Genomic DNA, 24,768 nt, shown 5'->3' on the forward strand with positions numbered 1-24,768 from the left:
TGTATCGAGCAATAATTGCGTAAGGTACCAACTCGACAAACCGGTTCTCGACCGACATGCAGTACCTCACTGACTACGGGGTACTGGGTGCTGACCTCGGGTATTATCAGATCTGACCATTGACCTACTGAGTAAGGCGAGCCCTCTTTCGGTACTGAGTGCTGAGCCACTGGCATATTGACGGCTGCTCGCTGTGCCTATCAGCAGCTGGTCCCGGCGGCGGGCAGGCCCAGCCGACGGTCTGCAACGGGGGGCGTAGCGACACATGTCCCCAAAGGAAGGGCATGCCTTTTGCCCCGTGCTTGTGACCATGAAAAGGTACCCGGAAACAGCACTCAGATAGCGGACCGAGACCCGAGACCCGGCAGTGTGAACAGGTGTGAGCCCGTCCGTCGGGGAGGAGTGCATTTATGTAATTAATGTGAGATTCATATGGAGCATGGCCTGCTCATCATCTGTCCGCAGGCCCAGCTGCATGCGTCCACACACGCCAATCTGCATGTGGAAAGAATGAAAGAGAGAGAATTTAAAAAAATACACAGCCGTACTTTGGGATTAGAATCAACCAAGTTCTACACTAACCGGTTCTAAACGGTACACACTTGGGTCTTGGAGGATGGAGTGCTACTGCTGCAGCGAAATTGTATATACGTACATAAAACATACAACCGTTGTTGATTTAAAATGAAATACGCCACGAAGGGCATCTGAACCAATGAGGAAAGAGCGCTTGTCTTAAGAGTTTGAGAATGATGAGGTCTCGCTGTCCACGAATTCGCGTCACCAGCAACGCCTCCTGCTTCTTTCTCAAGGTCAACTTCCATCTCGCTTCTTTGCCATCTGCTTCAATCCTCCACCGTTCGAAGGTCAATATCCGCGAAGGATACCGCACAGAGTTAACCCCCTGCAGCCTCTCGCGGGTTGTCGCGTGGGCAGCGCTCTGCGTCCATGCAGAACTTGGGATTCGACCTGTCGACTCGCGTTTCACATGGGGCTGGGTTGCTGTTCGGAAGCGATCGATTTGGCGGCTTTCTGAAACGGACTTTTTGGACATCCCTTCAACGATTGCACGCCTCCTAAGAGAGGTGACGTATAGTCCTTTCCTCGGGCCACACAAATCCTTCAAACGCGATGGGTCTGTACAGCACGTTTGACCTGCAACCGCCACCACCACCAACCGCATTCTCTCGTTTAAACAGCCCGTCGCGGGCCACGATCCCCGATTTCCTCGCGCTCTATCCCAATGACCCAGCACAGCAAGCGATCGCTTTTCGAGCATGGGTCCGCCGAGTGTTCTTCTGGGAGTTCACCCAAATCCATGGCTTCTTCCCGCAATTAAAAGCTTGCGGCGGCCTCATCGCCGGCCTGGTTGTTTTTGTGCTCTTCATCATTGGCAAGCGCCTGCACGAGAAGAGTTTCTGGATGGTCCGCTTTGCGCAAAAGCGTGAGGGTGTCATCATCATCCCGAATGCCGTCAGCTGCTTCACGGTGATGGAGGGGATTTACTGCATTCTTGCCATTGCTTTGTGAGCCGCTGGTGATGAATGCACGTCATTTCACTATGGTATATAGTGCTAAACTTGTTTTCTTACCCATTGCTTCTAGGTGCTTCATGTTTGACGAATTTTATGAGCATGGTCAAACTCCGAAATGCATCATGCTGTGGATCACCACGCCCTGGATCAGTCTCCTTTGGGGAGCTGCCTACTCGGGTTGGGGTGCGCTACTTGCCGCACCAGAAGGCGATACCTATGGATCCGGCCCATGGTCGCTAAGATCGATCGCCAAACGTCCCCTTCTGGCCAATGTGATCTGCCTGGCGCTGCCTCTCCTTCAAAGCATTTCTATTCTTGTCCCTGCGATCATTGCTCACGTCAAGCAGGAAGCGGCGCTGTCTTCGTATCTTGACTGGGAACAGCGCTACGCGGAAGTAACCGAGCTCAGCAGAGAGTTCGTCCTCGAAGGGCAAACGATTTTCCACGACTCAATCGAAGCAACCTATTATGCCGACGTCACCTTCACTCTCTGGACCTGCTGGGCTGGTTTGTTTTTTGTCGTCTTCACCAGGATCGTCTACTGTCTCTTCCTCGATATCTTGCGGCACGCCAAGCTGCTCAATTCAAACTATGTCCGCCACGAGCCATCCAGCTGGAAGACATGCATGAACCGCACTTCGCAGGCTGTGAAGCCACAAAGCCTGCTCTTGCGAATGGCAGGGGAAGAGAAGGCGGCACAAAAGTGCATGGAAAGCATGCCTCCCATCAACGAGGACACAGATGGCGATGTCTTTCACCCCAAAGGCTACGCCGAAGAGGGTATCTCATTAAATCATATACGTTCTCCGGACGAAGTGTCTGGGTCCGGCACGAGAGCCGCCTCGCCGCGGTCTTGTCAGCCTGTGAACCCGGCAATCGAGCAGTTTGTGGATGAGCTGCACGTTGGGCAAGAGACTTGGCACATCTTTTCGACACGGGAAGTGGCGGAGGACTTGCCCCATGCAAGCTTTTTCCCACCCGTGAAGCCGTCCAGGGTGCTTCCATTCGCTCGTCCGCTCACAGAATCTTGCAGTCGCTCGCAGCATGCGCGCCTGTTCCGTCGCCTGGTCCTCTCGTTCGGGTTACAATTCGGCGGCATCTGCTTGGCCACCCTCACATACATGGGCACCGCGCTGTACCTCGCTATCGAGCTCTACGCGTCCGCAGAAGCCAACGACATTGGAAACACATACGGAGGCGCTCTCATCGCCGCCATGTGGGCTGCCGTTTTTTTTGGCTCCATCACGCTCTTTGCCATCGCATTCCGTAGCCTCGAGTGCGCCGTTCTTGTCACTGGCATGAGCGTGGCCACGAGCGAACAGCTGCATGACCCTCTGAGTGAAGTCACAAAAGGGCCAACACGGACAAACTCGGCTAACTACAAGAGTGGCCAGTCTGGTGGAAAGAGCGGTAGCAAACGATTCACGCGGGCGACACAGAAGGCAACGGAGCTTGCCGTTGATCGAACGTTCACCGGCAATGAGATATAGATGCAGAACGAACACTTGCATTTCCATTAACCCAATTCCCCTTACCGCAAGTAGGCAAGCAGCATCGCCGCTCGATCGCCATGCGCGCACCGAGCGGCAAAGGAGGCGGTCAAAAATTCTCCGACGCGACCACATATGTCTCAACGGGAGATGACGACGAGCCGAACTTCGAACGCACTCTCTGTGACCGTTTAGTCCAGAACCAAGATCACAGTGTCGCGATCCACTGGCCATCAAAGGTGGGAGGTTAAAAGCTGCTCACGCCAGAGGACTTCCAGATGCGCCGGGATCGGTCACACTTTGGTGCAAGCAGCTCGCCAGGCCACTTTAGCGCGCTCCCATTGACAGCTATCGCCTATGGCCCGTTGTCACATTCGACGCGACGACACGCGCGCCAGAACAGCATCAAAATCGCCAGACCTACGGTCCATCCACGGTTCCTGCCTGAGAATGAAAAGGGCCAGCGCGCAGAGATGACGCCGCCCATCAGAGATTCACGGAGTGGAGTCTTTCGGCCATCCAGAGCAGACACCACCATCGATCGGACTGAGGCCGCGCAAGGCGATTCCGACTTAGAGTAAACGCCGGCATTGCCCTTTCCACACGGTTCTTCTTTCGCAACCTATCTTTATGCATACCCCTTCTTCTTCATTCTTGCGCAAAGGGCAAGTCATGCATGCAAGCGATTCCCGACCCGATGTCGCACAGTCTACTTTCTAACTCCATCTATCAATTAAAACCTATCCTTTCTTGGCACGCTCACATATATCACTAGTGTAGTTTAGACATGAAAGTCGAATCATACCTCGAAGGCATCTCTTGCGGAGCTGCTGGTCGAATCCTTGCTGTGCACGATTGAATTACCCCTCTGAATGTTCATGCTCGTGAAATGGCCACGGAAAAGCTCGCGGAAGAAGCGGACCACTCCGGACTCGACATCGTCCAACAGGTAATTACCATTGCAAGTGCGGAAAGTTGAGCTGATATTGTTACAATGAGATGCTTGGGGCCTTGGTTGTATGGGTCAAACGAGGCGTATTGCTGCAAGCGGCCCGTGTTGAGCTGAATCTAGCAGTATGTCGGCCGGGTGGCACGATGATAATCGAGTAGTTGGTCGGGACTGGAATAGACAATGTGCAACTTGACTGCAAGTTCTGGAAGACTGGTGACTTGCTCTTCGTAATCATCTGTCTCCGCTGCCGAAGGATTGACCATGATCTGTTCTGTATCGGCCGCCGACTGATCCTGCAGTGATATTCCCACCTGGCCACCGGCAAGCAGGTGCTCGAGGAACCGACGGATGCGAGTCGACATGGAGTCGATTCTTGCTCGAAGACCACCATAACGGAGCTCAACGATTTCCCATCCGAAGGGCTGGTAATTACAGCCAGTGGGGCAAACTCAGCACGCGCACGCGAGGCGTGATGACTAAAAAAACCGACTGACCTTGTACATGCTCATCCACAGTTGACGATGGTACTTCCACAGTTTCTCGATGGTCTCCTTGAGCTGGCTCAATTGCGACGTTTCAGCCGGCCCAGCCAATCTGTTTAGTTCCGACCAGTTTTGCGAGGTGTACGCCTCATGCAGCTTCGCCCTTAAGCCGGCTTTGAGAGCAAGTGCCTTGGCAAGCAGGTAAGGGAATCGTAGACGGGAGTTAAAAGGATAGTCAACAATGGATGTAGGTAGAAGGGGCTGTGCGCTAGGTATGGCGAGTACAGTGGGAATGGTCGATAAGCGCGCAAAGAGGTATGATGAGAGCTCCTGGTAGTTAAGCGCCAGATCAGAGCCGCTGAGCGCCAAGCTAGGGCTGATAAAGCCGAAGAAAGGCTCCTCCCAGAGCAGCCACTTCGATGTGTTCGGAGCGCTACAAGCGTGGGCAAATATATCCACCATTTCAGCATCAGACCTGCAGCTCGAAGAAGCACGATGCGACCAGACTCACAAGTGAATGCGATCGTCGATGCTCTGCTTCTCAGGGTGCGTGTCGTCGAGCCTGGACGCAACAACAAAATCATCAAAACTGCCACCGACGATTCCGTCGAACTTTGCGCGAAGAAGCGGGACGTCGACCTCCTGCTTTGCGGTGTACGCATGATCGGCGTAGTACAACCACGCCGGCAAACTCGAATACAGGTCGACCTCATTTCCTTCGTCTCCCCAAATGGTAAGGAAGACATGCTTGACGCCGCTGCTGGGATGCTTGATGGCGTTCTGCGATGCTCGGCACGTTGCAAAGGTGAAAGGCAAGGCAGTCCAAAACCGCGACCAGGTCCATGATCCTGCGGCCATCCAGGGCGACTGGTTCGGTCTCAGGTCACGATGCGACTTGATGCGGCTGCTATATGAATCGACACTGGTGTGATAGTAGTCCCAGTAGACCAGCTCGATCTCTTCTGGGATACCCTGCACGTCAGGCGTGGTGTTCGCGTCGTAGTAGCCGAGCAGAGAGTTATTGCGGGCTTGCAAGCAGAATAACATGTCGCTCCAGATCATTGGCTTGAGGCCCATCCTTTTACAGATGGCGTTGACGCGCTGAAGGTGCTCGACAAATATGCGCGTCGGATCCTTGTAGTTACGTTGTCCAAATATGCTGTGGTATCGGCCACGTCCCAGCCCATGCGTCTCATCCATACCCAGATGGACCTTCTTCGTTCGGAAGGGCGACGTGGCCGCCGCGATCATTTTCTCGAGCATAACGTACGTCTCGGGCCATTCGGCAAGCAGTACTTCGGTTGTGTCGCGCAAATTGACGAAACGTGGCCATTGCAGCATCTGTCCCAAGTGCCCTAGTGTTTGAACTGGAGGCGTGCCCATATGAAGTTCGTGGTCAACCATGTTCGTAGTCTAGCTCACCCAACTCGTGTTCACTCACTGCAAGGTATCGCCTCTATACCCAGGGCAAATGTGTAATCGTCGATCTCTCTAAGCTCCGCATCTGTGTATCCTCCCCGCAGGTATCCGAAGAAAGGCTCGTCCGGAATCTCGTAAGTGTCTTCCGTGTACAGCTGACTATACGGGTAGGCGCAGAATGAATTGGAAAGTCAATGCCAGGCGCGTAGAGGAGAATGATTGAATACTCACAGCATGTTGTATCCCATGAGTGCCAGTTTTCGAACAAGGAACTTAACGCTGTCCACGGTGAGCACCCCGTTTCTGCTGCAATCAATCATCGTGCCGAGTGTCTCGACGTTGCACGTCGCCTCGAAACCATGCAAACGCTCGGAAACGAGCGATGTGGCACGGATGTACCATCTCTGCTGCTGATCTTGGTGCTGAGCCGAAGGAGATGAGGGAGAAGCTGAAAGTGATACAGAAATAAGGCCCTCGTAGCAGTCTGCAGCGCCAGCGCCTTCCGAAGAGTAGGGAGCCAAGCAATCTCGCGCGACGCCGAGAAGGTGTCCTAACGCGCGAAAAGCATCGCATTGTCGGGTGTAGCGGACCGTGATAATGAATGGTCTTCCGTCAATTTCATCTCCTTCCCCGAAATTGGCTTCAGCAGTCGTCGCCGACGTGGGAGATGGAGCAAAACTTGGAGCTGAACAGGTGAGGCGGAAGCCCAATGCTGCTCTGCGGTGTACGTTGTTGCTCGGCTGATCAGTGAGCTCATTGTGGCTGGAGATGTCGTCGACTTTCTCGAAACTAGTCAAGCATGAATGGGAAATCCGTGCGTACAATGTCAGTATAGGCCGCAGAACAAGAAAGTATAGTGGAAAAGCCCGGACGTACATCACATTCCAGTACCATCGAGCGCCAACGCCCTGTGCCAATATTCTCCCACCTGGTGCAACACAGCCTGCTGGGATTTGTGCTTCCTCTTCCGTCGCCATTGTACCCCTCACTCTCCTAACATTACCGCTGCCGTTACCTTTCGATCCGAGAGCGAAGCTGTCTGGAAAAAGCTCGTCCTGTGCAAAGGTTACATTTCGCCTGACAGCGAATTTGGCCAGCGTAGCGAGGCCGTCTTGTAGATCTTCCGGTACACAGACAGCCCCGGCTTGTCGCCGCACTGACGCTGGTAGTACGGATTCAGAGGAAAAGGGTGGATTCCATCGGACGGGTATGTGCAACGCGATGCTAGGCAAAGACTGATCGCTGTTGTGACTGTTTCCAGCGCCGTAATATGCATCTAAAGGATGCACCGGCCTGCTGTCAATGGTGTCGATCGTCGAAGCAGAGGAAAGCAACGGATTAAGTCCAAAGAGACGACCGTTCGCCATGCTCATGCCCTCTGCTAGGCCATTGAACATGCCAGCTTTGCCACCTACTGTCCTAGCGCTGCTCGAAGCGCATCGTCCACCAAATTGAGGATCTTGCGCCGCGGAGTCCGGACTGGTGGCATCATTGAGCATCCCCGGGCTGCCACTACCCCGGGCACCAAGCGTGACACCAGATGCTTCGTACAGCGAGAGCCGGGGTACATTTGTGAGGACTTCGACAGGCGAAGGATCGTCCGGAGCGGTCGGTGCCGCCATCCTTTTCCTGCGTGTAGGTCCGCAAGGCTCAATTGCGCGGGTTGTACCTCGGTGTCAGCAACCGAGTTCGCTCAGCAATCTAGTGATGGTGCAATGCCGGGGAGCTTCGGGCGCGCGTCCAACCTTCAGAGATTCCGGGGCAACAATACAGTCCGTCGTCAATCGTGGTCCATCCCGGATCCATGTCTCCTGCGGAGACGCGAGAGGAGCATCTGGAGTTATAGCAGTGATGAGCGCACAATACATCTCACCGCGCGTGGTATGTCTGGATGTAACGTTGTTGATCTGTGCGCAGGAGTGCGCTAATATGCCCAGGCACCTTATGTAATTATCATTGCATCATCATTCACCTCCCAACTATGCGCGTGTCTGTTGGCGGCTACGTACAACGCAAAATGTGTCTAACAAAGTCTAAAGACCAAACGAGCTCTTTTTGGTCCGAGGCATGCCTTGTAGTGTCTGTTTTCAGGAACATCGTGGCCGACAAATCACAAGCGATCCTAGCAGCGAGGGAGGTCTTGCGCTACCATCAAATCGGGAGCAAGCCTGTCAGCCAAGAAGACATAATGTCCCTCCGTTCCAGCGCGCCTGCCGAGTGCGCCCGGTCCACATCACCGCTTCCCTTGCCTCTCAACGAGGTAGGGCTGGCTAGCAAGAATGCGCAGCTGCGCGGGACCGGACTCGGCGTCGGGACCGGCTTTCTGTCCGCGTTGGTCGCGCACAAGTCGCTCCGTCTTTCGCCTAAAGCATCATTACTATCAGGCTTGAGTGTGTATTCAGGCAAGCAGAGGATGTGTTTGTCTCCACGTGCACTCACGCTGAAAATCTCGCTCTCTTTCTCCTTGGTGCAACATTTACATGCGTCAACAGTTAGTGGCTCTTTCGTTGCTTGGTACGGCTCGCGGCAATTCATGGTGAAGAACCTGCGAACCCTCGAGGACCAACTAAGCGACTTGCAAGGATCGTCCAGCAAGTACGCTCTGTCAACGCCATCGCCAGCTGCCCTTGCAAGAGAAGGAGAAGCCATTGGCTTTGATCTTCGGTCGGGTGCTGAGACGCGCTTCGAGGCCGGCACAGGTGGGATGCATGAGTTCACCGACCGTGGGGCGAGCACGCGCGGGGACCATTGAGCATCAGAGCTCGCTTCCCGCATTGGACAGAAAGGATGAACTGCGCCAAGACTTGGTGAGCAGTCAGAACTGCTTTCCAGATCACATTGCCGCTCTTTTCAATCCTTGGGGGCTGGTTTGTGCAGATCTGTGAACGATATTGAGCCTCCCAGCACCTCCGGAGAGCCTCCGCGTCAAGTCAGTCAGGAGCCAGCTGCCACCAAGCTGGCGAGCCAGCGATCAATCTTCTGGGAATATGCAACCCCCAGCCAAATATTTAACAATTACTGTGGAGCTGTGCGACGTCTTATGCAAACGTCACCAGGCGCGTCACGAAGTCTACCGCGCTATTTTCCAAAGCAAACGGAGGACGACAGGCTATAGCTGCTGTGTTAGTCGAAAGCGGTGGCATCTATAAAGCTAGCTGTGGCGTCCCTGACAGGACAGATCATCTCTTCCAGTGCATTCGGTGGTGTAAAAGGCTCGAGCAGCATTGTGGGAGCTACAATCGGTCTGATCGGCTTCGCACGAGTTCACCGCACTTCATACAACAGCAGAGTCACATACGTTCATGGACATGACCTTGTCGTGTGTACATGTCAACAGACAGAGGAAGTGTGAACATTGATTGCAACACGTATCCAATTCGGCATTTCCAATGCAAATCGATTATATGGAATGTCAGCGAAACGCGTCGTCAACCTCACTCAGACATGAGCAAAAAGCAATTGTGAGATTGGGTTCTGCAGATGAATATGCGTGCTGTGGTACAGTAAAAGGATATGCGAATATTACAAGTGCAAAGGTTAAATCGCGGTTGAACATGCTGGCTGTGATGTAGCGCCAATGGGGACCAGCATGGTAAGGTCTCAAGGAGGTCGATGTACTACTCGAGCTCTGCTGGCTCGGCCATCTTGATCGCTTCGATGACTGGCAGAGTAACGACGCATAGCATTAGTACTCTTAATGCTTGTAAGTCTGACATCTATAGCGCCGAAATGGTAGGACTCACAGGCCTTGTAGTCAAAGCGTTTCCCTCCTCGATCCATAAAGGGTCCAGAAAGCAGCCGATCGATCTCGCTGTCTGTCATCCTATCGCCAACCTCCTTAAGCCAGTACCGCAGCTCCGCAGCATCGAGGACGCCATCATCCTTTTCGTCGAAACACGCGAATGCTTCGGAGAGCTCGTGCGCTTCATCCAGCTCGGAAAGATGCGTGCCGAACATGGTCAGGAACTGAGTGAAATTCACACCTGCTGAGGACATTGCTGATGCTTCGGATGTATATGAATCTGCAAATGCGCTGGACATGTACGCGTCCAGTGTTGCTGGCTTTGCATTGATGCCTGCAAAGAGGAGCAACCAAATTTCAGCAGTTGATCGGCCTACACCCCTCGCCCCCCTCCTCCCCCAGAGATGCGATGCTCGCTATCGATGTGACATCACGCGAAAGTACCACGCACCCAGGTTTGTCAGCATCGTCTTTAGGTCCTCTCGCGATATTAACCCGTCGCGATCCTGGTCGACCATGGTGAAAGCTTCCTTGAATCCCTGAATCTGCTTGTGGCTGAACGTGTTGTACACACCCGATGACTGCCGCGGATGGTTGGTCTGCCGGTTGCGTAGACGCGCTGCCGCTGTGCCTGATGCTTGTGCGCTAGGGGAGAGAAAGGAGCCTGGCGCCGCTTTGGCGCTGCTGGGTTGGGACATTTTCGTGTAATGTACGTGTCAATTAATCTCCCGCAGGACTCGATGCTGGCCTCGTGTCTCTTGAGCGTGAAATGCGAGGCTGCCCGAGAGAACCATGTCAAGAAGATCCACAGGAGCAATATGGTACAATCAATAGGAGCTTTCCCTGGTGCACGAGGTGCCGTGTGCGTGTGTATCGCCAGACGGAGCCAGATCACGGATGCTCCGGATCTCCAACAGTCTGGGCACTGCACCACTCACCAGTCACGGCAATACAGTCAAAGCTCTCTATCCGTTCCGCCTTTCAATCAGGCTGCTGGGAAACAGATTTTTGTGTCTCTTATGGTTGGCAATCGACTTCCAAAAGCTCAGCTTGGAGGTAAATCGCACGACACTTGGTGTTCGGTCGACCTACCTGCGGTGTCTGCTTCAAAGGGCGCAGATTGGCAAGACCTTCTACACTGCGAAGCAGCACAAACGCCTGCACGAGAAAAAGCGAGGCCGGCGTGAGCACCCTCAGAAACCGCTTGCCACCATGTCTTTTCTTCCGCTCGAATTGGACGTCAAGGCGGCAACGACGGCAACCTTGCAAGCATCCGTTCAAGCCAAACTCGGGAAGCTCGGGTACGCCTCGGCAGATGATGCGGTGATGGCGGAGTACATCGTCGTCATGTTGGCCAATCGCAAAGGCCCCGAGCAGGTGTCGGACGAGATGAAAGACCTCATCGGCGAGGACTACGACCCGGTTTTCGTCAACTGGCTTTGGGATGAAGCACATCACGTTCTGGGCGGAGGAGAGCCGCAGAATATTCGTAGCGAGCCATCATGTGGTAAGAATTTTTTCCCCTTTGCGTGACCGTCTTCATGAAAGGAAGCTGATGCTGCTTCGCTGTGATTCTCGCAGGGCGCCGACGCTCAAGAACGAGGTCGCCCGTGCCGCAGCGAGAAACCTACTGTCGAGTCGATCGTGGCTACGAAGGAAGAAGTGGGCAGCCTGAAGAGGACATAGAAATACCAAGAAGAAGTTTGTCGCCCGCGAATCCCTCGCGAAGATACGACATGCGATCGGATGGGTGAGTTTCATTTCGGTTTAAGAAGCTTCAACTATTAATGCTCATGCCTGCCTCCCCCTAGACGGACCGCACCACCTCCCCAACGCGAGCTCTTCTCAGCAGCCATGTCGCAAGTTTCTCGGCAGTTGGAGGATCCTCGATTTGGCAGAGGCTCTGGACGCCAGCCTCGAGAGGGTGGCTCAGATTTGCTGCTCCGCGGCGTATCAACTCGGCAAGGGCTTGCGATGGATGATCCAGCTTTCTCATCAGTGTCTCTTGCTCGTTCAGACTTCAGTCATGTCCAGCACACCGAGCCATTCCAACCGCATTCTGATCAGCACAGATGGGGAGCTGGTGAAGGGAGAGTACAGCGATCGCCACCAAGAGAGCTGTTTGGCGGGCCAAGCGGACGCGAGCCTCCGCTTGGGCCAAAGTCAATGCGGCTCGGTGAAGCTGGGCCAAGTCTAGCGAATCAACATCTTCGACAGGCGGCGAAAGAGTCCATCTTCTCCCGTCTACGCGTACCAGACCCGCGCGCTGCCGAATTTGTTCCCAGCAGCAATGGGCATGCAGGCGACAGCCGACCGGCTCCGGCACAACCATCTCTTTTGTTTCGTCTGGATCCACGCGTACCGGACAATGCTCAACTACCCCCAGTAGTGGCGATACCTTCGAGCATGGCTCACAACCTCGATCCTTCTCGGTTCCCTCGCCAACCTTCCGACAAGGGAGCTTGCCGCTATCTGCTTAAATGCACGAATCCGATGTGTCAATACTCTCACCCTACACCATGCCTTGCCAACACGCCACACGAGGAGGAGGCGTTAATGCTCAGTGAGCAGCCGTGTCGGTATGGATCCAGCTGCTCGAACAAAGAGTGCACTCGCAGCCACGTCAGCCCAGCCGTTTCCGTCATATCGACCAAGATCATAACGCAGCCACACTTGCAGGAACAGCAACAGCAAATGATGATGATGATGCTGTGGCAACAGGCACAGCATCAACAACAAGAACAACATGCGCAGCAGCAGCCGCCCTTCGGCGATGATAATGCGGGCAGGCCTCCTCGCTGCAAATATCAGCAGGAATGCACCAATCCGCAATGCGCCTATTCACACTACGACGCGGAAGGCAAAATCGCGCCGAGTCCTGCGCTCTTGCGTCTCTCGCAGGGTGGAAGTAAACCCGGAGGAGCTACAGTGCAAGCGCATGGAAACGAAAACATCGACGCCTCGTCGCGTTCAAAAACGGAGATGATGGACGTCACACTCGACGGCAAACCTTCTGCTCTCGACCGACCACTCGGGGATAAAACTGGCGGCAGGGACGGTGGTGCGCGCCCATGCAAATTTGGCTACTCATGCACGCGCCCGGACTGCATGTTCCTCCATCCGACCGGGCGACGCATCGATGCCACGTCGGCTGTTGCTGAGCCAGGCAAGCCTCCGTGCAGATTCGGTGCGGCGTGTTTCCGAGCCGACTGCCACTTCTCGCACCCGCCCGGCCGAATGGTGCAGGGGCAGGCCTCGCAGACGGTCCACGTCAGCGATCGCCTTGCGAAATTCAACACTCAGGCGACCGTGGGGGAGGTGGAGCGGATCATCCCTGCGACGTCGTGAGGTTCGCTTTGGTATTTCAGTTAGCCGCCCTTCAAAACGACGCGCACGAATTGGCTCGATTGTACCTTTATTTTGCGTCGTCACAAACCATGTGTCACGCAACTTCAGCCGACTGCCAGCCACTGGCCATGAGGATGCATGCAGTGCTATCAAAAAGTCCCTCATCGTCCCGTTGACAGTTTGAAATTTGATACCTGACACAAACATGCTCATCATCATGACTCACGCTCGCCTATGCGAAGCGTATATGGATGCGACTCGCGAGTGATGTGACCCAAGCGTCTGGAGTGGACATTTATATTGCAAGTTGCGATGTGCCCCGACCCCCAATTCCGCGAGACTCAGTATGGCGTACTTTTCTAGTCCTGTCGCCTTGCTGACTATCTGGCTTGCTCCGGTCAACGGGTTTCCATCACATCCGTCCTCTGCTTCTCAGTGTCCGGTACGCTGCTATGTATGCTAGCTAATCCTTGCGCGTCGTGTTCACGAAGCGAAGAGATGCTCGGACTGCAGAAGACCATCCCGGTAATGAAAGTCACGTGTGCTATGTTGAAGCACTGGGAAGACGCGACGCGTGCCGCGCGTCCAGTGTCCACAACTGTGCACACATATACACACCGCTCCGTACTTTTCCCTCCAGCGATTCCCGTCTTCCACTGTCGAGTGGCGATTATTATTAATAGATCGTACAATGGTGTACATATCGTACTCAATGTCCACGTTAGCAAGAGTGTGATGTGTCATGATTATACTCTGACACTGTACGTTCGTACACCATATCTGTACTAGCAGGGCATGAACTGTCTCGGGCTTCACGTTCTATACTGATCGTGGAATCGGTCAGCTCAATCTCCCAAGGTCGGGTATGACTGTCGTCAGGCCCTTCATCGCCTGTTGATTGAGACCAAGCAAGGGTCCTGCCCCCGAGCAGCGCGTGCGAGCCTGTCTTTCACCGACACAATGGCCTTCTTCGGAGGTGATGACCCAGAGGTCGCCAAGCTGAAGAAATTGATCGGGCAGAAAGGTGAGCAGCACAAGGCAGCTTCAGGGTATCTGTTGCAAGGCTGCTGACATTTTCACCCTCATGTCCAAGACTTGACACTGTCAAACGTCGAGTCTGAAAGGAATAGCCTTGTGGCACAGCTTGCCGAAGCCAAAAGCAGGGCACACGAGGCTTTGGCCAAATTGGCGCATGAAGAAGAACGGTCTTTGAATCTCGATCGTGCTCTGGCCAAGACGAAAAGCGACCTGGAAGCCTCGCTGCTCAAAAGCACCAACCTTGCCTCCGTCCTTGAGGCAGCAAAAGCAAGAGAGGCCGAAGCACTGAAACGCGACAAACTCAGCGAACGAGAAAAGGAGCGCTTCGACTATGGGCGCAATTTGGAAGTGGAACAAGAGCGCAAAGTGCTGGAAGACAGGGTCAAGAGCTTAGAACGGCAAGTGCAAGAGAAAGATGAGGAGTTACGGAATAGCCAATATTGGCCCGTGCAAGGTTCAAGAGCTCGTAGCGGTACAAGAGGCGTTGATCCAGCGGCCAAGTTGCTTGCATTGGAGAATCAGCTTCTCACACTCGAGTTCGAGAACGAAAAGCTACGCAAAGCCACATCCGAATTACCAGTTCTGCCGCCAGCTCGTGCGCCTATGGCATCGCCTGCAGGGAAGCTCCCACGCGGGCGACGACCACGCTCTTCCTCCGTTACTGGCGCCTCATCTCTCGGCGTCGGCTCATCCTCGGATCTACATTCTATTCGCGTGGCCGGCGAGCTCGAGAGCCTGCGTACTACGCTTGCGGAAGTGCAGTCCGAGCTGGAAGTCGCAACTGGTAAATGGCAGAAGGCTGAGAAGGACAAGATGAAGGCCGAGAATGAAGCGATTGCCGCGGAGCGCACGGGCAAGAAGCGGGTAGACGAGGTCAAAGAGGAGCTTGTAGAGTGCAAGATGGAGCTCAAGTGGCGAATTGAAGAGCTTCAGGATCTGCACAAGGAAAAAGACCTCTTGAAGGAAGAGTTTGAGACGGTACAAATGCTGCACACACGGCAGAACAGCTCGCACAGCGCAGGGGCAGCAGAAATGAAAGACTTGCTGTCCAAGGTTGCGGCTCTGGAACAGCAACTTGACGACAAGGAAAAACAGCTCGAGCGCGCTTCAGCCTATCTCCTCACTGCGCAAGACCGCAACTCTGACCTTCAAGCCCAGGTTGCTCGTTCGGAGCCTCAACCGGCCGAGTCAGCAGCCGAATCAGCAATGACTCTTAATACTCAGCCACCTTCTCTTTTCACATCCTCATCTAGCTCCAGTCTCAATACGTTTGCTGGCGCCAGCAACGATCGGGCAATTCGGGACCTCAAGCGTCAGCTTGCATCACGAGAGCGCGAGCTCGAGGCACTGCAGGAATCCCTGAAAGAGTCAGAGGACGCCCTTGAGAAGGCACAGGCCCAGCTGGAAGCGAGGGTGAACAGCGATGTCGATGCAGAGGGCGTTCAGGGCCTCGTGAGCTCGAATGAACTCGACGGCCTCCGCGAACAGGTTGCGCGGATGCAGGCCGAATCGCAACACCTGCAGCATATGCTTGACACAGCCGAACGCGAGCGGGACGCTGCGAGGACCGAGTTAGTCCAACTTCGCTCCGCGAGCGAGAATACAAGTGTAAACAAGGATGAGCTCGAACAGCTCGAGTCCCAGGTGCAGGAGCTGATGACCGAGCGAGAGCAGGTCCGTTCTCAGCTCCGCGAGGCGAATCGTGAGTCAAATGCGAGGGTCTATACTAGCCGTGGTATCGTGTTTCTTACCAGAACACTGCTTCCTCTTCCTCGCGCAGGTGAAATCGCGATGCTTAAAGACGAGTTCGGGGTGGAGGTAGGCGACAACGGGACCGTTGCGAATGCAGTCGCATCCGAAGAGGACGCAGAGGGGACCGATACTTTGAAGGCGCAGCTTGCAACCCTCAGCGAGCACATCAGCGCCGCCGTGGAAGAGCGAGATGCGGCGATCATCGCTAAAGGTGCTTTGGAGGCCGAGCTCACCGCCATCAAGTCAACGTGCGAGTCACATGTGTCAGAGCTGCAGACTCTCACGAACTCCATCGCCTCTCTGCAGGAGGATCTGCAACATCAAAAGGCAGAAGCTTCAGAGGCGATGACTATGGCGAATGAGAAGCTAGAACAACAACATATTTTGCTCAAGGCTGTCAACGAGGAAAAGGATCGGCTCCTTGACGCTATCGATCACTACGAATCCGTCGTGCGAGCGAAAGACGACGAAGTCGACCGGCTTGGGCAAGCTCTCAAGGTCTACGATGCCGAAGCTGCAGCTCGTGGCAGCGACGATGCAGTGACGCGAGAAAAATTGCATGAAGAGATCGAGAGGCGCGATAACCAGATTGCAGACCTGTTGCAGACTCTGTGGAAGCGCGAGGACATGATGAAAGTGAGCAAGCGCAAGCTTCACACGCTCGCTGATGCTCTTTCGACTACCATGGTGTTCGGCACGGACAGCGACTGGTCGATATACATGGGTGGTCAGTCGGTGGTAGACATCTCTGTCAGCGACACGCTGCGCCCTGATGATAGCGTCGAACGCGAGTTTGAGGAGAATCTCCTGGACGAGATTGATAACATTCGGAACACCTTCGACCATCTCGAGCGTATGGTAGAGCTTCAGCGTGCGGAGATGGAACTGAAAATCAAGTCGCTCGACGCGGAGCTTCAGGAGCAGAAAGAGGTCGCAACGCGACTTCGACAGGATGTAGCAAACGTCATCGCAACGAATGAGTCCGCACAGGCACAAGCTCTCGACGCGCAGAACACGTCCGATCTGAATCGGAGAGCTTCGAAAGCACTGCACCTCTTCCGAGATTTGCAGGCCAAGCAAGCTCAACTGGTGGACGTAGAAAGCAAACAGCGAGCTGTCGCAGAGGTCAAGAGCGAAATGCACAAGACAAAGCAATTGCAGAATGCAGTCCATCGTCATGCAACCCAGCAATCCGACACGCACACCGCTTGGAAGCAACTTCTCAGCGACGTACCTTGTCTATCGGACCACATCGACTCCTTGTTAGTCCCCACTGGGGCAGGTGCCGAAGAGAAGCATTTCCTGACTCGCATTCGAGAGCTGGAGGCCAAGCTTCTCCGTCGCGTGGAGCAGATCGGCCTTGAGCAGTTTAAGCTGCGTCAGGTAGAGGCTGAGCTGCATCGGGTCAAGACCCAACTTGAGCTATCACAGAACGATGCGCAAGAGAACGACGAGGACCTAAAAGCTGCTCAATCTGATATTGTAGATCTTCAACAACGCCTGGCTAGCTCGGGCCACGATGCACAAGAGCAGATCGAATCACTCAACGTACAATTGGAAGAACGGGAGAAAGCCGTTGCCGCCATAAGGCTGCAGTATGAGCAAACTTTGACAAACGTATCGCAGCTCACAGAAACATTGGAGTCTGCGCAGGCGTGCATTCAAGATCTACAGGCGGGTAAGGAAGCTGCCGAAGGAGAGCTTCAACACCGCGTCGGCGCACATGTGGAGATTGAAGCCAAGCTCACCTCCCTTCGGGAAAAAGAGCAGCAACTTCAATTCAGCTTGACACGTTCTGAAGAATCTATCACGGCGCTGCAGAGTCAATTGGACGCATTGTCTCAATCCAAAGAGCAACTTCTAGCCGAGAACGGCTCATTGCAAATGGCAAAGGAGGCGGCTGAGGCCGATGCCAAAGTTGCGTTAGAGTCCCTCGTCCTGGCTCAGCAAGATGCCACCGCCGCTCAGCGTGCCCTGGAAGAAGTCAAGGCAAGCAGCGAAGCCGTCCGTCAGCACCACGCAGAGGCTTCCTCAACTCAGGAAGAGCTTAAGACCCAGCTTGACAGCATGCGTGCATCTCAGATGGCCGCAGAGGCCGCGAGGGAGGCGGCAGAGACTGCGCAGCAGGTTGCACAGTTGCAGCTTTCTGATGCCGAGGCGCGCCTTCTCCACCTGGAACAAGCCCATTCTGAAGAGAAGCTGAAGCTCTCTAAATCGATTGAAAGGCTGGAAGCGGAGGTGCGCGCCCTGGGTGAGCTGCAGGACAAGATCGCAAGCTTACAAGCCGAGCAAGAATCAGCGCCGCAAAGGATAAACGATATCGTGGGCCAGGCTGTCGCTGAAGCAATTTCAGCCGAGGCAGAGAAGAGAAAAGAAGCTGCCGCTGAGCTTTCCTCTGTCCAAGCGGCACTAGTCACGGCGCAGGCTGAACACTTACAACTGCGCTCCTTTGTCACAACACGGGAGAATGAATTGGCGGACCTCAAGTTCCGCTTGCAAGAGTCAGACGAGAAGTACTGGAACACCAAAGAGGAGCTCGCCACGCTGCAGGAGAGGGAAGAGCAGCTCCAAGAGGGGCAGCAAGACCTCGAGCGTCTCCGGAAGGAGCTTGGTGGCCACGAGCGACTCATCACTGATCAACTAATTATGCGTGAAGTTCTCGAGAAAGAGTTAGGACAAGCGGAAGCAGACCTTTTGAGCGCCAAGGAGGCGCTTGAGGGAGCAGGTACTGAGAGGGCGAAGCTGTGAGTTTGATTCAAATGGCAATGTCGATTGCAGGCCCTGACACCGGTCCTTCGCATTTGTAGAGCTTCTGAGCGCGACGAGCTTGCCTCGCACTTGAAGGAAGAGCAGGCTCAGAAAGCCGACATCCTGGAGCGTATCAGCATCTTGGAGGCCGAGCTTGAAGAGAAGGCCAACGAGATCGAGGAAAACGACACTCAGGTGAGCCCCCTCTCCACTGATATACTTGATAGGCTATTGTTCACGTATACATCTTCCTTCAGGTCTTCGAGCTCAAGAGGGATAACAAAAAGCTTATGAGCAAGGTGCGCCTGCAGGACGAGCGCATTAGACAGCTCATTGCGAGTAGCACCAGCGCCAGTGGTAGTCATGCTGGTGGATCAACGAGTATTGCAAGTGCAAAAATCCGCAGCGGTGAGGTCACGTCAAGCGTGGCCCCCGTGACAGGACGCAAGCGCAGCAATCCGGACGAAGCGCAAAATTCACACCAAGCGGAAACGAATGGCGAGCCAACCGTTCGTGCTGTCTACATGCCGAAGAGCCCTTCCAAAAATACCGCTACTCATCGGAAGCAGGGAAGCAGCAGCGGCAGCAGTAGCGCCGCCCGAGTCGAGCGTAAGCACAGACCAATGGAAACTTCGCAGCCGGCGACACTTGGCCGCACAGCCTCAGCTGGCGTCGAAGTACAAGTGAGCTGTGCGAGTTCGCCGGTCAAAGGGAACAAAGACCCCTTCACGGCGCCTGCACCAACGACCATCAATACTGCAGCGGCACTGAGCGCCAAGAACCCAAATGCTACTACCATCAGCGCCACAAACAGTCTGGTCGCTTGCGAAAAGCAAGATGCCGTGACGATGAGAACGCCAGAGATGGATCGGAGCTTACGAAGTGGTGCCCAATCAGCAATAGCAGCAAGCGGCAAGAGCCCTTATGAAGTGCAGACTACGCTTTCCTTGGCAGCTTCAGCTGGCACGCATGCACTGCGCGCAAGACTAGCCATGGCTCGAGGCACCGGAAGGGGATGAGAGCGACGGACGCTATGTCTCGGGGACCCAATTCTCCACACCGACATCATGACCTCTCTTCGTCCGGGCCACGGCAAAGCGTCGCACGGGCATGTATCATACCATATCCAGAATTTCCTACATCCCTTTGAAATTCTTCCTGAAACTTCTCACGGCCTTTTATCTTGTCTAGAATGCCAAGATCAACCCTTGAGGAACTTGGCGTGCCAGTGCACGTGCTCAGCGGCAAAGGTGGCGATGAAGTAGTCTGACGGGGAGCATAAAGTACGTGAGCAAACCAGAGTGTCAGCCATTCACTGCAGGTATATCTTCGAAGGAGTGGATCAGGAAGAGTATGGACGCACAGCTGTGATCGTACCCATCCTGCAGTCGGATCGAAATGCGATCCGCATCAAAGCCATTGCTCATCGCGACCTTGGCAAACTCCTCCACGCGCAGCTGCCCCTCCTTGGCAAAGTTGTCAGCCAGACCGGAGTCAATGAGGATGTTGACATCCTTCCTTTTGTCTATGGGTACTTGGGCCAGCAGCAGCATCGAGTCGTACGCCTCGCCTTCCTTTACACCCCCCTGGAGGTAGCCCTCGAACGCCTTCTTGCCCCAGTTACACTGCGTCGGGTTGCAGATGGGTGAGAAGGCACTGCTTGAGCGGAAAACTCCTGGATTCCGCAGGTAGAGAGATAGAGCGCCGTGACCCCCCATCGAGTGGCCAGTGATCGACCGTCGGGAGACATCCTGCAGAGCAAATGAATATTAGCCAGGAATTTGTGCAAGCACCGGATGCTTTACACGGCCACTACACACAAGCGGCAAGCCTGCGACTTTGAGTGCCTGTGGCAGCTCTTTCAGCACATATTCCTCCATATTGTAATGTTTGCTCCACGGCTCCTTTGTGGCCTTGAGGTAGAATCCAGCGCCGGATCCAAAGTCGTAACTCTCATCCTCTCCCTCGATCTTTGCGCCTCGCGGCGATGTATCCGGCAATACGATCGCGATACCCTCTTTGGATGCAGCTTCGAACAGTGTTGGGGCTTTTTGGGTTGCGTTGTCCTCGGTGCACGTTAGGCCGGACAGGTAGATCAGTACGGGAGCCGGTTTGGAGGTCGAGGCGGTGATGGGTACGAAGACGTTGAAACTTGCCGGTAGCCCTCCGAGCGCCGAAGAAGATTTGATGGTATACTTATACAAAATACCGTCGAATCTGCAGAAAGTGAAGGGAGACGAATAAAAGGCACGTCGTTCAATTTCCCATCCGCACGGACAAGAGGGTATCGCATCAAGCGATAGAGCCCTCTCGTGTGGACCACCCACACCTTGTTTGAGTTTTTCCTTTCGAGTCCGGACATTTTGACGGAGAGTGGATATCTTTCTCTCTGTTTCTGAAGAGTGCCGACTTCCTTGGCAGTGTTTGATTGAGAAGGAGTGCGAGATGTGGTGCGTAGACACTATGTAGTGTTCAGGACGTTGTAGAAGACGAGGTGGTCATCTCGCAATTTTGATATGTCGGTCGGTCGGAAAGCGCGGCGTCTAGGGCGGAACTGGAGCGATTTCGCGGGAGGCCCGTGCGCATAACATCCTCTCGAGCAAATGCTGGTCACGTGCTGTTCCTTGTGCGACGGGACGCGTTCATAGTAGATCGACGCGTCAACAACCGCCAATCGACCGAGCGAGCGATTCTAATGAGTAACGAGCATGATCACAAGCACTTCAACGTCATCCATAACCTTTGGTTGTACCTCCATTCTCCAATGCAAGGCTCTTCTTCCATTAATTCCCTCACAAAGAGAGGTCGCCTAGAACCTGGCCCTCGCCTTTATTGCTCTGGTCAGGATACGGGGCGACAGCACTATCTAGCGCTGGAAGATTCAGCCTACCAGTCACTGTGAGAAAATAGAAGACATTCAGGATGTCGGCGAAGCAGGACGAGAAGATCAAGGTGAGCCATTAAGCGTCCAATCCATCGGTATCACTGCTTGTGCTGATCCAGTCGCCTCTCATATGCCATCCAGATCACGAGCTCGGCCGAGCTGCACTCGCGCTTTGACAGTCTGCGCCTGGTTCTCGCCGAGCCAGAGACAGAAGACACATGGGCTCGCCTAGACAAGGCGCTCTCGCAGCTCGAGCTTGTCACCAAGGGAGGAGGGTACAAATTTGAGGACTATGTGGCGCTGATGAAGGACAAAGAAATCAGTCGACCCATTAACAATTCAGTACGTCTGTGCCGAGAGCCAGAGCAAGTGTCAAGTGCAAGGGGATTGACGGCTTTTGCTTGCAGCTTTTATCGGAACGGACGCGCATCTCGGGGACAGCAGCTGATCTGCTCAACAGTGTAGCGCCTCGGCTAGCCGATCGCTTCGACCCCCTGATTCCCGTCTTCCTGCCAGCCTTGCTTCAACTCTGCGCGCGGACGAACAAGGTAGCGCTCAAGCGAGCTCAAAAGACGCTCCTGCTCATCTGCGCATACTGCCGTCTGCCTTCCTCCTTGCTGCCCTTCTTCCGCGAGGCGGCAAAAGACAAGGTACCCAGCTTGCGTGCAGTTGCGGTCGAGTGCACGCTCGCCTTGGTGAATGGCATGGGCGTCAACGGCAGCGAAAAGGATCAGGAGAGGCTTGGCAGGAGGGGGGTCCCTGACGCTGTCGAGGCGATCCTCCGGTCTGGAGCGACGGATGCGAGCGTAGAAGTGAGGAGCCTTAGTAAAAAGCTTTTCGGAGCATATATGGCGAGCATGCCCGAGCGAGTGGAAGCGTGAGTGCAGCCGCGCTTCCGTCCACGCATTCTATACCCAGCTGACATATGTCCGTTTTTATCAGCTTCACCGCTCCTCTCACACCAACTATCAGGCGCTATTTGGCTCTCCCAAAGACGGGTGCACTCAAGCCAGCGATCCTCCAGCAGTCAAGCCACTCCAGCGCATCCACATCATCAGGTAGCAGCAGCGATCACGACCACTCCCAGCCGTTCCCAATGGCCGTGCCGCCTTTGAAGATCCTGAAGCGCTCTGCTTCGGCACAACAGTTTCCTCAACAGAGTTCTCAGCGCCATGCAGATGGGTTTACAGTCGAGCCGGATCCCTTCAGCTCCGCTGTCCATTACACTGGTGTCTCGGGATCTAGTAGTGACCCCTTCCACAATGTACAGCAGGCGACGACTGCGCCGTCTTCTGCTGAGGGCATTTCGGCATCGCGATCGATGAGCGATGGCTTGTCGCGGTCCAACTCTCTACACACCAGCACGGCCAGTAGTAGTAGCAGTCGCTCCAATCCGTTTACTGCTTCCATCGCTGCGTCCTCGTCGTCGAGGAAGGTATCTTCGGGCGCAGCAGCGGCGTATCAGAGGAATGCAGCGATGCTCGCGTATGCGAAAGCGTGGGGCAGCATGTTCCCCCTCGCTACTTCCTCGTCGTCGGCTTCGGCTGCGCCGGCAGAGAGCCACAAGCGCGAGAGGACCACTTCTGCCACGTCCTTAAACAGACACGAGCATTTGCCTCAGCAGCAACACCTCCATCACTCTCACCACCGGCATCGTGATCAACACCTCTCACACCTTGAAAGCGAAGACCGGTCGGTTCCGATGTCCAAGAGCTTAGGCCAGCTTCATCGAGAGATCGATGAGCACGCTGCAACCCTGGAAGTTCGCTCGACCGAGTCGCTTTCAGCTTCCATAGGCCCTGGCCCGGTGATCTCGGATAGCCCTTTTGCGCCATCCGAAAATCCTACACAAGCGAACGTGACGGTGCCCATCACACCTGCCAATCCAGAATCGTCTGCACCCGTGCCCGCCACACCACGCTCGGCGCCTAGCGCTGGCGTGGCAGAGCGTCTCGCGCAGAAGCAGGAGGAGTTCCTCCGTCAGAAGCAGGAGCGCGCTCGCGAGGCGGAGGAAGTAGAGAAGATGCGCCTGGAGACACAAGCGACTGCTGGCGCAGCTGCGGCTGTTGCTGCTGCCATCGCAAAAGCGCTTGCTACGGCGCCGCCGGCTACGCCTGGGTTCGCGGGGAAGGGAGGCGCGAAGCGCAGGCAAGCGCCGCCGATGGCGGTCGAAAAGCCACAAGGAACGGCCAAGAAAGCTTCCAGAGTGCTCGTTGCTGCGCCGACACCTGCTAACCTAAGCGCTGCGGTGGCGCCGCCGGCGGCTCCTCGCAATGCCAACGATCTACTGCGCTCTGCGATCAGCAGGGAGGTGAAGACTGAACCCAAGCCTGCTGCTCCGAGTAGTGCTACCACATCCAAAGAGAGTGGGGATGGTGATGGCGCAGCCAAGGCAGCAAGCAAAGGCACTACGAAGTCCTCTGCTACTTCTGCTACTGCAACCCACGCATTCAAGGCAGGCCCCGCCTCTATGCCGCCCGCCAAAATATTCAAGCCGAACACATCCAACATTGTGCACGCGAAGAAGATGGCAGCAGCCGCGGCCATCGTCCCAAAACCTCGCGTAGGCACCAAGTCTTCCGACGCTTCAAAGTCTCCAAGATCTCGAAAGACCGCCAGCTCAACCACCATGAAGACGAAAGCGCCGTTGCCGGGCGTTGGCAAGGCTTCCACGAGCAAGCTTGCTCGTCCACCACTTTTGACGCAGAAGAAGATCGCTTCTCAGCAGTCATCAGTGACGAAGACGACGGGGGTGACGACGCAAGCGAAAGCGAAGGTCCCCGTTTCTGCCGGCGCAAAGCTGACTGAGAAAGCGGCAACCACTGCTGCTGCTCCAGCCAGACGACCACTGACGGCACCGACGAAGGCAAGCCTTGCGAGGCAAGCTGCGCCAGTCGGAGCAGCGAAAGCACCAGCACGGCGCGCTGCAGCGCCGAGATCGACTGTAGGTGCAAAGGCTACCAGATCCGTTGGCAGCAAGTCCATCGCGAGCCAGCCTCCGTCGCACAAAGCCCCACCGCAGCCAGCCTCGCACGCTCAGAGTAGCTCGCAGGCGGAGCGGAAATCGTCAGTACCGCAGGCAGCGCAAGAGCCTACACAGAACACCTTCGATTCTGACCGTCTAAATGCCACTGCGGAAGAGCAGTCAGCTCAGCCCATGTCCGGCACGGAGTCCACGCCTGGCGTATCGACCAGTTCTGGCCCTGACGAAGTGTTGCCGGTACAAGAAGTCATCTGCGACGAAGGCGCGGCTTCGCAACCAGTACAGCCAGACTGTGGCCAAACAGACGAATGCGTTTGCGATGATGCGGTGAATTTCGAGCTTGATGAAGCGCGGCAAGACGTCCGGACTCAAAATGAGGCATGTGTCAGGGTTGT

General features: G+C 55.0%; 8 protein-coding genes across 8 annotated transcripts; 5 read left to right on the top strand and 3 right to left on the bottom strand.

Moving 5' to 3' along the window:
- The first annotated feature begins 978 nt into the window (after positions 1-978).
- K437DRAFT_74638 (uncharacterized protein) lies at positions 979-3,164 on the top strand. Its single transcript, XM_013389004.1, has 2 exons — positions 979-1,526; positions 1,606-3,164. The coding sequence occupies exons 1-2, from the start codon at positions 1,132-1,134 to the stop codon at positions 3,023-3,025; spliced, it is 1,815 nt and encodes a 604-aa protein (XP_013244458.1). The 5' UTR covers positions 979-1,131; the 3' UTR covers positions 3,026-3,164.
- Positions 3,165-3,764: 600 nt separating this feature from the next.
- On the bottom strand, positions 3,765-7,707 carry K437DRAFT_245087 (glycoside hydrolase family 20 protein). Its single transcript, XM_013389005.1, has 6 exons — positions 6,755-7,707; positions 6,110-6,667; positions 5,901-6,037; positions 4,971-5,826; positions 4,472-4,892; positions 3,765-4,399 (listed from the first exon to the last, which is right to left on the bottom strand). The coding sequence occupies exons 1-6, from the start codon at positions 7,498-7,500 to the stop codon at positions 4,094-4,096; spliced, it is 3,024 nt and encodes a 1,007-aa protein (XP_013244459.1). The 5' UTR covers positions 7,501-7,707; the 3' UTR covers positions 3,765-4,093.
- A 359-nt stretch (positions 7,708-8,066) lies between these two features.
- K437DRAFT_262014 (uncharacterized protein) lies at positions 8,067-8,630 on the top strand (the record flags this gene model as incomplete). The annotated part of the gene is made up of 2 exons (XM_013389006.1): positions 8,067-8,268; positions 8,371-8,630. 2 exons carry the CDS (start codon positions 8,067-8,069, stop codon positions 8,628-8,630), a joined length of 462 nt encoding a protein of 153 aa, XP_013244460.1.
- Positions 8,631-9,341: 711 nt separating this feature from the next.
- On the bottom strand, positions 9,342-10,420 carry K437DRAFT_273196 (EF-hand). Its single transcript, XM_013389007.1, has 3 exons — positions 10,072-10,420; positions 9,622-9,954; positions 9,342-9,539 (listed from the first exon to the last, which is right to left on the bottom strand). The coding sequence occupies exons 1-3, from the start codon at positions 10,316-10,318 to the stop codon at positions 9,496-9,498; spliced, it is 624 nt and encodes a 207-aa protein (XP_013244461.1). The 5' UTR covers positions 10,319-10,420; the 3' UTR covers positions 9,342-9,495.
- Positions 10,421-10,673: 253 nt separating this feature from the next.
- On the top strand, positions 10,674-13,177 carry K437DRAFT_273197 (uncharacterized protein). Its single transcript, XM_013389008.1, has 3 exons — positions 10,674-11,127; positions 11,202-11,370; positions 11,432-13,177. Exons 1-3 carry the CDS (start codon positions 10,833-10,835, stop codon positions 12,966-12,968), a joined length of 2,001 nt encoding a protein of 666 aa, XP_013244462.1. The 5' UTR covers positions 10,674-10,832; the 3' UTR covers positions 12,969-13,177.
- A 493-nt stretch (positions 13,178-13,670) lies between these two features.
- On the top strand, positions 13,671-19,653 carry K437DRAFT_255211 (uncharacterized protein). Its single transcript, XM_013389009.1, has 5 exons — positions 13,671-13,992; positions 14,062-15,708; positions 15,787-18,502; positions 18,566-18,701; positions 18,764-19,653. The coding sequence occupies exons 1-5, from the start codon at positions 13,929-13,931 to the stop codon at positions 19,523-19,525; spliced, it is 5,325 nt and encodes a 1,774-aa protein (XP_013244463.1). The 5' UTR covers positions 13,671-13,928; the 3' UTR covers positions 19,526-19,653.
- Positions 19,613-20,961, bottom strand: K437DRAFT_255212 (S-formylglutathione hydrol). The gene is made up of 4 exons (XM_013389010.1): positions 20,834-20,961; positions 20,327-20,723; positions 19,870-20,257; positions 19,613-19,772 (listed from the first exon to the last, which is right to left on the bottom strand). The coding sequence occupies exons 1-4, from the start codon at positions 20,866-20,868 to the stop codon at positions 19,708-19,710; spliced, it is 885 nt and encodes a 294-aa protein (XP_013244464.1). The 5' UTR covers positions 20,869-20,961; the 3' UTR covers positions 19,613-19,707.
- Positions 20,962-21,803: 842 nt separating this feature from the next.
- K437DRAFT_222092 (uncharacterized protein) lies at positions 21,804-22,271 on the top strand (the record flags this gene model as incomplete). Its single annotated transcript, XM_013389011.1, has 1 exon — positions 21,804-22,271. A coding segment is annotated over one exon (468 nt), but the record flags the coding sequence as incomplete, so codon positions are not given.
- Positions 22,272-24,768: the final 2,497 nt, after the last annotated feature.

The sequence above is a fragment of the Tilletiaria anomala genome, assembly GCF_000711695.1.
Source record: "Tilletiaria anomala UBC 951 chromosome Unknown K437scaffold_20, whole genome shotgun sequence".
NCBI lineage: Eukaryota > Fungi > Basidiomycota > Exobasidiomycetes > Georgefischeriales > Tilletiariaceae > Tilletiaria > Tilletiaria anomala.